Genomic DNA, 13,076 nt, shown 5'->3' with positions numbered 1-13,076 from the left:
GTTAGGCAGGAAAAACTCCACTGTCATAGCCTTTAAGTTTTTAATATGCCCATAGGCACCGCAGTTGTGAACGAACATCAACACCTAGCGATTTTGCTATTCGTACCGCCGGCGGAGCTTGCGCAGGTACTGTTCGAAAAGGTTTTGCGTAATCCACGCCTTCAAACTTGCTTCATACCACAGAGGGAGCGATTTGACGACTTTAGAACATCTTGGATTCTTTGATTTCCCTATCACGAGGAGCCGAAGTTTCTCTGTCCCAGTCATGTTGTCTCCCACAACAACTGTAAGCCGCTCCTTGCTATGCTTCCCCCCACGACAGGTTTCGCCAGACAAAGCTAGCGTCTTGTCGGGCAGCATCTTGTAGAAAAGTCCAGTCTCGCCAAAACTAAAGACGTTTTCTGGTGAATACTGGTGCAGCAGTGCGCACAGCTTGTCGGCACGATAGTTGGTCACGAGCGTTTGGTCGACGGAACCACTCTCGCCGCAGATTCGCTTGAAGGCCAGGTCGTACCTTTTCTTAAAGTTGCGCAACCAGCCGTCACTGAACTTGCAGCCGGTAATACCCATGCACAGGGAGAGCGTCTCCGCTTTCTGTTTCAGCAGATCGCCAGACACAGGTATTTTCCTAGCCATTGTGGTACTCGACCACATAATCAGCGCCTCTTCAAGCTGCGGGCGGCTGTCGTCCCAGAAATTTTTCTGCGTACCCGCAGACACTTTCTCAGCTGCCTCCAGGATCTTAGCCTTCTGCTTGAGGTAGCCCGAGACGGTTTGCTTGGAGATGGAAAATTCCCGAGCAACCTCAGACTGGGCTCGGCTGCCTTCTACCTGGCGAATTATCTGCGCTTTCTTCGCCATTGTGAGCGTCTTGTAGCTACCACGTTGGCCGCGTTTCTTCACGCCCGACAGCGCAGGAATGGGTGGCGTCGGAGCCACTTCAGTACTCCACGGAACATACACAAGAGCAACAGCACAGAGAATGAAACGAACCAGGCCTAGATGCAGCAGAAGCAACTGACTGACACCATCGACACGCTGACAACGCTGCAAACGCCACAGCGAACTGACACCATAGGTGGCCTGGCTTGGCCGCTCGACTGGCTAAAACCAAAAGAATGTGTTGCCTAACATAGCCTTCGAGATCGGCAATTGCAATTTTTGCGTGCATATTGACACTGGCACGGCGTCCCCCCATAGCTAGTGCAGCATATCAGTGCTGGCAACCCAGCAAACGTATTATCGTCACTGTCAGCGTGTCATGGCATACGGCAACGCATCCGGTCAGTCAAACAGAGTCCAAATAATCGAACGGCGCACAGCGAGGTGTCAGAAGTTACGGTCGCGAGTTTACATCAGGTTCAGTGGGGTGAGTGGCAGTGCCACGAAGACGTCCGAATAAACGGGTATGTCCGAATTTTCGACGTCTGATCAAATGGTCGGCAACTGTATACCCAGCACCGTTGGCGTAATCTGCAAATTTAAAAGCTTCGTGCCTTCACAAACAATGATTTCATCTTTGCTGCCAGCACATGGACATACAAGATTGATGGGAGCAGGATATTTGCTATGACTAAACTCCTCAAACTTCGTTTCACTGCCCTTGGTTCGGAGGGTGAGTGTGATCATTTATATGGCCGATCTCCACGTTGTCTATGGAAAGTTCCCACATGACTATGCACCTGTGGGCTATGCCTCAAGAACACTAGCTGCCTCACTGGTAATGGGATACCAACGTTGCAGTTTAGTACCAAGGCAACAATCAACAATCGTGCAGTGGCTGCATGAAATTAGTGCAACTGAGAAAATTTCGAGGCTGGTCGGGCATTTTGGCTTAGCGTAGCGCAATTTCGGCAAATTTCATGTTTTTGGCTCAGCTCGGAGCAAAAATGGGTAATTGTATCAAATTGGTGCAATTGGCTCAGCTGTTGCACCCCTGTCATCATTATGTTCACCAACTTTTCATTTTTTTTAAAACAATGATGGCGGCTCCGTGCGGCGTGACAATAGTTCTGTGCAATTTAGGTGTACTATAAATGCATTTGAGCCATTTTTTAATGCAGTTAATGTTACAAGAGTGAGTTATTCGCACACTGTCATTTCAAAAACTTTGTTAATGGGGGACTCCAGTTAAAATATGTTTCGTAGTTACGAGCTATAAGACGCATTGACTCCTATAGGTGTTCACCGGTGCTCTAAAAATACCGTATAAACGCGTGTAAGGGCAGCACTTTTTCTTCAGGAAATGAGGGCCAATTTTCAGGGTGCGGCCCATACACGGAACGTTTTTCTTTTTTGGTGAACTAAGAACAACATACCAGTTAGCGAACGAAGAGCAATTATTGCAGTATGACGCGTGTGCACTTAATCGTCGTCACTCGACGAGTCCTCTAACTAGGAGTCCGAGATGATGTGTTGCGGAGCACCATCATTCCACAAACAGTCATCTTCGGTGCCATCCAGGCTGTTGGATATCCCAGTGACCTTAAAACTTCGGGACACAATGTCTGTCAACACCGAGCTCCACGCCGACAATACCCAACCGAGAACAGTAGCAAGCGGTGCCCTCTTCAGCCGTCCGGTCAGCGTCTGCTCATAGTTGCCGGTTGCCATCAATTCCATGTAGAGTCTTCGGAATTCAACTTTGAACGGTTGATTCACGCTCACATCCAATGGTTGCAACATTCCTGTGAGGCCGCCTGGAATCACGGCCATGTCTGTGCCGACACGGCGCTGCTGCTCCTTCACCTTATCGGTAAGGTGGCCGCGGAAACTATCCAACACTAAAAGTGAATGTTTGGCCAACAAAGCTCCCGGTCTGTTCTGCCAAACACTTTTCACCTAGTTAAGCACCAAATTATCGTTCATCTATCCCTTCTCTAGGGCTCTAACTATGATGCCCTTGGGCAAAACTTCGTTGGGAATTCTTTTCCTTTTCAAAACAACGTACGGGGGTAGCTTCCGCCCGTCCGCGGTCACACAAAGCATCACGGTGCAGCGTTGGCGCTCAGCGCCGGTGGTCCGCACGGCGACACTCTTCTTGCCTTTCACTTCGACTGTGTAGTTCTCGTAGAGTCAAACCACACAGGAGTTTGATCAGCGTTCGCTATTTGCGACAACAGATAATTGTGCTGATGATGCAGGCCAGTGACATTGTAAAAACTAAGCACCTTGTCGGTATAGTCTTCTGGCAGCCGCTGGCACAGCGTGGTCCTTCCCCGAAAGGAGAGTCCCTTCCTTTTCAGAAACCTTCGCACCCAGCCAGCACTAGCCTTGAAATCCCCGGCCGGTATATTTTTCGCACTTACCAAGGCTAGTGGCTTCATGCGCAGCATTGCCGTAGTGAGCGCAAAACCATCGTTCCGCACCTCAGTCACATAGTGGAGCAACTCCTCTTCCAAATCAGGATACTTGCACTGTTTTCCTCAGAAAGCGCGCTTTTTGATGTTGGTGTTCTGCAAGGCTTTCTTTTGAGCGCACCAACGTCGAACACACTTCTTGTCAACGTCGAATTTTTTGTCGGCGGCCCGTTTCCCGTGTACGAGAGAAAACTCTATCACCTTCAACTTATAGCCAGCTGTATAGCTATTCAGCTGCTTGCCCATCATGCCAAAACGTAAATGTCCCGCAGAAAACTAGCTAGAGTCCCAGAGTCATTCAACGGTACGCAAAACTCGAGCATATGGCAGGCTGAACAGCACAATAACCGAACAACGCACAAATACTAAAGTTGGTGATGCTAATGCCGATATGGATAGCGCGTTTGTATAGAAGTGTCAGGAGTTAAAGATAAAATCCCGCTTTAACCTTTAGTTGGCGGGTATATGAACACTACTGAAAAAACTTAAAATTTTTTGCGAACTTCATGAATATATTACCTTGAAAAAAACCAACAAATTATTCTAATGACGTACTATACGGTGATGATGATAATTGCATTCTCTAACGCCATCTACTGATGACGCCTAGTAGCTCACACACACGCGCACATTTTGAATACGTATGGGTCAAGGAAAGTGCGGATGCCGCCCCTATACGCAACTTTTTTTTTTAATATGTGCTTCTTAAAAACGGGATGCGGTCCTTACATGCGTGTATACTGTATTTCCTTGCAGTGAGAATTCCGTTCTCACGGGATTTCGTTATCGCAGGTTTTGAATGCAATAAACATATTTCAGAAATATAAGAAAATTCTTTGATTCACAATCAAACTCTTTTGAATTTACTTCACACTCCGAATTTTGATATAGGGACAGCTCTACTAAACAGATGCAAACACCTTGGTTGCATGCCAAGTTTCCCGGATACATGCAGAAGCTTGATTAACATGTTCTGCACATGTGCAGTGTTCGAAACATGTTTTCATTACAGTGCGACACCGCCTATATAGTCTCTCCCCTTGATGAGAGAGGCACACAGCGGAGCAGTCTTGTCCGTTATATGAGGTGAAGGAATTAACATAGTGAAATCAATAAATAAATTTGTAAACTAACATACAAACAAAGAAAGAGAGAATAAGACCCAGAGAGGTAGCACTTGCCTCAGAGCAGCCGAAAGGTATGTTCCCGACATAGAGCCGCCGTGCCTGACGTGTGATTGTGCCGCCTACAATGGGCACAGCGGCTGGTGGTTGGATGATTGCCTGAGCAACAGGTGCTGCTGCCCCTCCTCCAAGGCCTCCTCCGCCTATGGTCGTGGTAGTCCCACCCACTGTGGCTATAGCACCCGTGGCTGCCAGCATAGTGGTGGGAATCTGACCAGACGCTGTAAAGGGGCAGGCATACAAAGCAACACTGTTCATTTCAACAGCTGCACCAGCTGCAACTGGCAGTACAAGTGTAACCACAGACGTAGTCTTTCAGTACAAACTACAGTCCTTTAATTTACTGTAAATTGTGAACGGGTGGCGACCGGTGCCTTTATTAGGAGTAGTTTTGTTCAGTTTAAGAGGGTTCCAACCATTCAAACAAAATCTATAACCAAACCTTCACAAACTTGCTGACTCTAAGAGAAAGTCGCCACCTAAAAGGAATAGTTTCTAGTCCGTGAAATTGGAACAAAAGCTCCGATTTATCATACAGTTGACGCCACGCAAGACAAGATGAGAAAAGAACTTTCTTGGAAGTGTCAAGCTGCTTGTAGCACTTTGGTACACACATATCGTGCCTACCTTGCATGGCCTTGTACTGAAGGGGAGTAATGTGCTCAAAACCAGGAGGTGGCACATCCCAGTAAATGGAGGGCTTCCTTCTGCGTGACTTTTTTGCTCCTCCAGCTGCGCCTCTGTCTCTGCTACGGCTTCGGCTGCAAGGCAACACAAAGCAATGTCACGGCTCTAAATTAATGCAATGACACAGCATACAATGCATATCTCTCCAAGAAGACTTGCCTGAACAGACACAATGTTACATTCCCTTCACTTCAATTTACTTTTGACTATGTGTGCAACTACAAGAGAACAAAAACACTTACAAGTAAGAAAAATACTTAAAGTATAACTTATGCCACGAAATCCTGTCTGCATTACTCTGCTCCAACGGAACCACACATGACAAGAATAATTCAGGTGGAATAATGAGATATCACTACTCAAAGCAACAGGCAAAGCTTCGAGAGATGATGTGCGGATGGAAGGAGGGTTGCTAGCTGTGGGGCAATCAAGAAGCCCTGCAAAGCCTTCCCGCGTTACTGCACTAAATTGCTCCACGACTCTCAGATAGCAAACAGCTTTTTCAAATCCTTTGTTTCCAAGTAGAGTCACAAGCAGCTACTACGTTTCCAGAGTGGGTTTCCCTTCTATATTAGCATTTACAAGCTCGCTAGATGCTACACTGGATGTGTAGGACAACAACGCCCCCTTCTGGAAATTGCGAGTCACAGCCTCAGGCATTTTCTTGCTTCCTTCTTGTTCACGGCAGCTGCTTGAAATTGAAGGGTCCCTGATATGCTAGAATATCTCGGGTCACTTGGGCAGTCTTGCATCGCTCTGCACTTGGAGGTACACATGCCGCAGGGACCATTCAGAATATTCCAATGACACGGCAATATGAAAAAAATTTACTTTGACATAAAAAAAAATACTTTTCATTTGAACCTGAGATCCCACGGGCACAATTTGATGCCACGCCAGCATTCTCAACACAGCGGCGTATGCCGTGATGTTCTGTGCAGGGAATTTTTCCCTTTTTCGAGAAATTTCCACCTGTCATTTTGAGCCAAAGGTAATCTTTGTGATATTGTAGGGAATTTCTGGAATGGTTCAATTTTCCTAGGACGACCCATAATTAACGGTGACAGTGTGCCTTCATCTGCTCTGACTGGATCTGGCGCATGCACCACGCCTTTGAGATTTATTTCTAGCATTTATGCGGAGCGATTTCTGGGTCATGTTAGATCTGAAGCCCACAATGTGCAGTGTACTAACAGTATATGAATTAAAAAATCATGCTTTTGTTGTGCGGCAGTGAAGGGGTAAGTCATAATTTCAAAAGTCGCCAGTACGTGAGACACATGTAATCATAGTATGTGTGCACGTGAATGAGGGCGGAACTTAGTAATGTTGTGCAGGAAAATGTGCTGCGAATTTCGTCAACGTTCGCAGGGAAAAATCCCCGAAATAAGGAATTTCTATGTCTCTGAATGGGAATACTTCGTCGTAGTACAGAGCATCACTGAACGTACGTTGCACGTAAGGACAAAAAAGTGTAAATTTAAGGGCTTGTTTTTTGCGCACTGAAAGCTACGCAGGGAAATAGATGACAAAGGGGCTATAAGATAAGTCCCTACACCTGTGACTTTGAGCACCTCTCATTTTTTTCTTTGCATGCGCAACTTACTTTCGGTGTTATCGCGAGCGCATGTGGGCGCATCTTGCAAAGGCCACAGGAACTACGCAGCTCATGATGCTTAAGGTGGTAGGCCACCTTAAGTCATTTTTTTGTCGCAAAATAAATTTTTAGGGTTTTGTTCTTCTTGCACGCCCAAACATTCACATATATGTTGCAACAAAAATTATGCTCCTAGCGTATTTAGTTTGAGAGTTACAGCAAGTTTTCTATACCCTATGCTCCTATAGCAAAACCAAAACCACAGTTGATGAAACCACATTTCCAACTGTGGTTTCGGTTTCAAAAAATCGCTTTCAAAAGCAAGTGTTGTTTCATTGTAACTGTTATATAAGATGATGTCATTAAATACAACTTTGTGTTTAAAAGTCTTCGTTAATCTCTAAGAACAGCCACAAGGGGACATCAATGTCAATGACCTTCAATATTAAAGAAAACACAACAAGCCAAGACTGGCAGTGTAGTCATCTATGTCCCCATCTCCCCTTTGCTTTTAATTACAGTAGACTATAGGTAAATAAAGATTTGTTAAATGGAACTGCTTCTTAAGTGGAACAATATGCCTCTGATCTGATAGGTTTTGGTCTTGTATTCTGCAGCCGTGTTCATCTCTTGGTAAACGGAACTCCTGTTAAATGAAACATATTTTCCTGGTCTCTTCAGGTTCCTTTTAATGAGAGTCTACTGTAGCTTCATGCTTAAGAGGCCAGTAAACTACCCAGAGGTCCTAAAACTGCAATCAAGAAAAACGTGTGCACTTTTGACATGAGCCACAAGAATTTGTGAATATGTGCTATACTAGGAAAGTTACAGGGTTTAGAACAACCATTCCAGCTGGTTTCAAATTTTCACACGGCCTCACCACCCTTTCCTGCCGTAGGTAGGGGGAACGTGTAACCCATGGTCATGACTAGCCCATTAGAGCAAGGTGACACGACGTCAGCGATAAGTCATCAGCGCCCAGCCAATGGCTGGGCAGGGCTTGCCCTACATGAGGATCTGTCATACCAGCCCGATGAGCAAGCTCGATGTGAAGAGCACCCTACCACTAGCAGTAAAGCAACGAGAGGCCCCTATCTCGGAGGTTGTCGTGCTGGCAATAGTGCTTCTCTCGGTAGTCTCGGGTTCTACAAAATGGCAGAGGCAGCAAAGGAAAATTAAAATGCACACTGCATGGCCAAAACTGCATCACTGCAGGGCCAAGGCGCTGTTTTGTAGGGCAGACGACCAACCAACAAGCTCAGTAGCAAGTCAAATTGGCCATAGGCAAATTCGTGTCACAGCAAGTACAAGGGGGATTATTCAGAAGGAAAGAGGCGCCGGCAGGTTTTTCGAAATGGAGGGTCAGCGCAGCACACAGCGCTGTAATATTTAGAAGGCTGCGGTCTACCATACAAATCGGCGTACTTGTTTGGGGGTGTAAAAAAAGTCCGAGCCTGTTTACTGGCCTTTCAAGAATAAGTTTGGGTTCAACGGCAATCTAGAAAAGCTGTTCTGGTTCCAAGGACAAAAAATTTGAAAACCCCGAGTTTAGCCCTATGGTCAAAGACATATGTACAGTACTCCTGAATTCAAACAAGACATTAAAATGTTTTAGCGTAACGTCTGGTATGCCCTATTGCTCGAAATAACCACGCCATCTCACGGTGCGTCCGTTCTCTAAAGACAATGTTGGCCCTGATCTACGCATTCGAGTCTGAATTACTCCCATATGTTTTGAAATGAAGATGGGGGGAAAAAAAGTGTGTGCATTGCTTAGCCCTGAATTGTCCTTTTTCAATCCGTGAGAACTATACGCTGCTACCTGTAAGTATAAAACAATCGTCTTTTTCGATAACTTCTCTTGCCTTGCAAGTGCTGCCGCACTTCAGGAATACATAAAATTTTTTTTCGTGCATTGATGTGTTCATTCATTTCATTTATGCTTTACACAGCGATGGACTGAGTAGTTTCCATTTCGTTCTTCGGGCGGTTCCTGTTTGTTGCGTCCACTGATAGCTTCAAGTTTAGAATTTTTTCAAATGATGACTCATTAGTGACTCTCTCGTTCATTGCTCTCCAGTATGTGATGGCTGAAGTTCCCGCAGATCATATTAAACAAGACCCCATGGTCAAAATTTCCAAAGCCCTTCGTGATGCTTGCCACAAAATCACACGATTTTGGCGCACAAAATCTCAGATCTAATTACTATCATCTAAGTTGCCTGCTGAGAAATGATGCATATGAAAAAAGGATAGGCACCTTCTCCTTCGAGTTTCCCTGGACCTGGAACGACGCCTACGCTCACGGCTCCTGGACCGAGATCGACTGCGTCTTCGTCTCCTGTCCTTGTCTGAGGAGAAAAGCATCCTTTGAATTACGCAAATGAAGAGACGAAATTTATCACCATAATTTCCCGTCGTACACTTGTGACCATACTCGTTCCAGCCACAGAAAAGCAAAACAGCAATCTATCCGATCATAATAACACAGTCACTCTAGCTCATTCTTAGAATAAAATGATACTTATGTGTTGTTATTCAGCTCACGGAAAAAATTCATGAGCCTTCACAGAAGCTGTGTAGCAAACAAATTTATTTTCATTTATTTATTATTTTTGTATTTGCACATATTAGCACTTTCACCTTGATTCGAATGTGCCAGAAGTCCGGTGTGTAGGTTATGTATTTATTAAAAGCGTGTAAATATTCATAAACTTTGAACAACGAATCAATTGGTTCATCCTTGAATAACTAAAATTTTCAAATATTTTTCTAATAATTAGCAGCAATAGAAAAACCTTAAAGGCACAACACATTGAAAGGGCAAAAGGATTATTTTTCTTATTTTAATTAGTGAATTACCAATATACTGCACTTCACGCTTTTACAGGGCTATCGAAGCTTTACTTATCACCAGATGATGAATTACTTGCTTTAAGCAACAGTGTTGCTGCGGTGAATGTGTCCTCTATGTTTTTCTATTACAATGAGATTCATGTTGTTCATTCCTGAAACATTAACTTTCATCTGAGTTTGTAATTATTTTTCCTAAACAAAAAACTAGAATTTTAGACCCAATTTGAAAATGGTTGCCTTGTTATTAGAAAACTATTCAAACAGTATTATTAAATTCGATATAATCACCATTTGATTCAGTTCTAAATTTCACTATTTGCACAACCACCCCAGTATTTTTATTCACGTATTATTTATTAGCTTTCTAATGTTATTTACTAATTAAATTTTTTACATATATATAACTCTGTTTTTGATTAGAGGACCAGTGGTGAAAAGTGGAGTTTGCACGATTTCTGTGGCACATACCTGTTTGGGCCTTTCTGTTGAATTTAGGTAAACATTGACTAGGTAACTTGTTTCCAGAGTTAAAATTTGCTGCCATTTTTTAATCCGTCAGCAAGTTTGCCTTCTTCACCATCTGTCCCTTGAGCACAGTTCGAGATTTCATGATAATTTTCTGTTGACTACGTAACTGTTTGTGGATGGCATATTTGTATAAGGCCCCAGAGAAAAAAAAAACTTTTTTATTATTTATTCTACTCTTGATGACAATGCAGGTGGTTGCAGTTGCGGAACGGTTCTATTCCTTTATTCTATGCTTTTGGCCACCATTAGCAGTCTGTGATTGGTCGAAGAGCACCTCGTGCGCGCTTTGACCAATCGCAGATGGCTAATTGCAGCAAAAAGCATTGAATAAAGGAATAGAATCATTCCGTGATTGCACCCTGTTTTCGCCTCACTCAAAGTCACCTGCACATTCATCTGAAAGGGTGACTCCTCCATCGCATACTGCTGCACTGGCTTAGTCACTTGTGAAACTTGAATGAGAGAATGCTATGTCGACATGGTGTCACTGGCTTGCTTTCTAGGTGCACTCTTTTGTTTAACGCAAGAAATTATTACAACATTGCCTGTTGGGTAATTGAACATGGTAATCGTGTATGCAAGGTCCTATAACTCCTAAGACTGGGACAGGCGACTTTCAAATGTGTGAGACTTTGGAAGGGCTATCTTTTTTTTGTTGTGAATTAAGCATTTTATTGGTACAGAAGGAATTTCGCAAGCTTTTTTGGAATCCTATAAAGGGAGCTTAACACTGACACATTTACCTTTAGTGCCTCTTTAAAAGCCAGTACAGATGCTGTTGTGCAACAACTTAATTGTCCTTTTTTTGGTACAAGTTCACTTAATATCAAAGGCATGAAAATTAAAGTGCCAGAAAAATGAGGATGGCATTGATGCGCACCAAGACTCATTAAATAAACAGCCCTTCGTTTGTACATCACACCAGTGAACCACCTTCCTGCCCCACTAGTAAATGCTACAGATTCCAATGGATATTCTTGTTCACGTGCAATGGCCTATTTAAGCACTACAATTTAACTTGTTCTCACCTGCACTGTGTTTACAGTGAACTAATCTCTAAATAGGTGAAAATGGGGGAGTGGTTCCTTTTGAAACTTACCACAAACGAGGTAAAGAAATATATGTTCTCAGGCATGTTTAACAGAAGGGTCTTGGGCTCCCGAACTAGTACAGCTAAAGCATACCTTGACTACAGTCTACCTCAAATCCTACTTCAACTTTCTCAACACTTCTAATCAACATTGGGCTTACGTGTTGGCCAAACAAAACGCTTCTTAACTTCAAAAACTGGCTTTCATCAATGTTTGCTCCATGTGCAATTTCTACACTCTAAGTGCATGCATAAGAAACTGCTTCGTTTGTTGCAGACTAAAGCAAAAAAAAAGCAGCGCAGGCAAGTCGACATACTGAAAGCACTGGTAGAGAAAGCCACATATTAGCACGCCCAGGGTATACTAACGTGAAAACATTATGTAAACATGGCTGACGCTTAATCGACACACATGTATCACATCGCATTTGGGGCGCCTGTACAATACATCTATGTGCATGCAATTTACGCCTGCCGATTTATGACGAATAATCAGAACACTTTCAAGCCCATTCATATTAGATAAAAAAAAAATTATCGGCTCTAGCCGCGCAAGTACACCGACACCGTCGCAACAAAAGTATTACAGCATTGTGACGATCTCCGAAATTTAAATTATGTTTAAACACTGGCACCACGTTGTGGCTTTAGCAACACTGCACAGCATTATCGACCAGCGATTGCGATAAGCATCCACGTTCGTTGATTTACCGCCATACTAGCGCAGAGACCATAAGCTTCGTTTCTTACCGCATTAAATATAGTGATGGCCAAGTGTTTAAATAGCAACGGCGGGAGCAACATAATACATCACAATAATATAGCATAACAACAAACGGCCATTTAACAATGTTTTTTTTTTTTTTCGAGCAAAACACCGGCGTGCTTTATTGAGGAGCTGCAACCGAGCAGCTAAACCCACGCTGTGAAAAAATTCTCAACTGGACGCGTACACAAGCCAACGATTTCACATGACTGGCGATGCTGACAACGACAAAATCAGTAATAGCGCCGATAATGGCACAAACGTGCAATGAAAGCCAAACGCGTAGCCCAGTAGGCTTAAGGTGTGAAGCGCCAACAACGTACCTTTGTCGAGATCTCGTTCTTCACCCATTACGTCGAAGCAAGCAGAGTTTTCTACGCAGCCTGTTACACCAGCCGCTCAAAATGCTGAGTTTATTACCCAACAATTACCACAAAGTAGATCACACACAGTCACAGAGTCACCACAGCGGCACCATTTTTCGGCACTAATTACCCATCCTGCACCATGACCTACTACACTCCTGACCTGTTCAGATAGCGGGGTTCCTATGGGAGCGCGTGTCCCCGCTCTCGTTCAATCGCTCGCCGTAGGTGGCGCTACCTATAACCTGTTCGTCTGCTACTGTGCGGCCGGCAGGAGGGCGACGGACTGATACCATGCGTCTGCTTCTGTGACAAACTGCCTATACGTGTGATTGTTTTTTGCTGAAAAGGCTAACGTGTGCTATGTGTTACATTTTAGTAGTTAGGCTATACTGGTTGATTGACTTCTAAAGCTGTATATTTGCGTAGAAATGTCTTGCTGCATGGTTGTTTTTGCCATTCCAGCCTAAAAAAACTTCAATTTAGTATTCATAAAGCTTTTGACTAATAATGTACTCATTGGTAATAGAATATCAAACTGATTTTAGGTTGTTTAGGACGCGTCAGGTGAAACGCAGTGCCCCTGTTGAGCACTTACCTTGGACACTCGCCCTGGACAGGTGTTACACTTGTAGTCAATTGAT

General features: G+C 44.0%; 1 protein-coding gene across 1 annotated transcript in view; it reads right to left on the bottom strand.

Annotated features, from left to right (window-relative positions):
- U2af50 (U2 small nuclear riboprotein auxiliary factor 50) overlaps positions 1-12,580 on the bottom strand; it is a 37,918-nt gene extending 25,338 nt beyond the window's left edge. Inside the window, exons 1-4 of the mRNA XM_037412456.2 lie at positions 12,391-12,580; positions 9,088-9,178; positions 5,171-5,304; positions 4,541-4,764 (exon numbers count right to left, since the gene is read on the bottom strand). Coding sequence (XP_037268353.1) covers positions 4,541-4,764; positions 5,171-5,304; positions 9,088-9,178; positions 12,391-12,418 — 477 coding nt within the window. The 5' untranslated portion in view covers positions 12,419-12,580. The remainder of the gene's footprint in view (positions 1-4,540; positions 4,765-5,170; positions 5,305-9,087; positions 9,179-12,390) is intronic.
- Between the last annotated feature and the right edge of the window lie 496 nt (positions 12,581-13,076).

The sequence above is a fragment of the Rhipicephalus microplus genome, chromosome 1 (genome assembly GCF_043290135.1).
Source record: "Rhipicephalus microplus isolate Deutch F79 chromosome 1, USDA_Rmic, whole genome shotgun sequence".
In the NCBI taxonomy this organism is placed as follows: domain Eukaryota; kingdom Metazoa; phylum Arthropoda; class Arachnida; order Ixodida; family Ixodidae; genus Rhipicephalus; species Rhipicephalus microplus.
The sequence above is the reverse complement of the archived record's forward strand: the minus strand, read 5'-3'. Positions and strand labels throughout refer to the sequence as shown.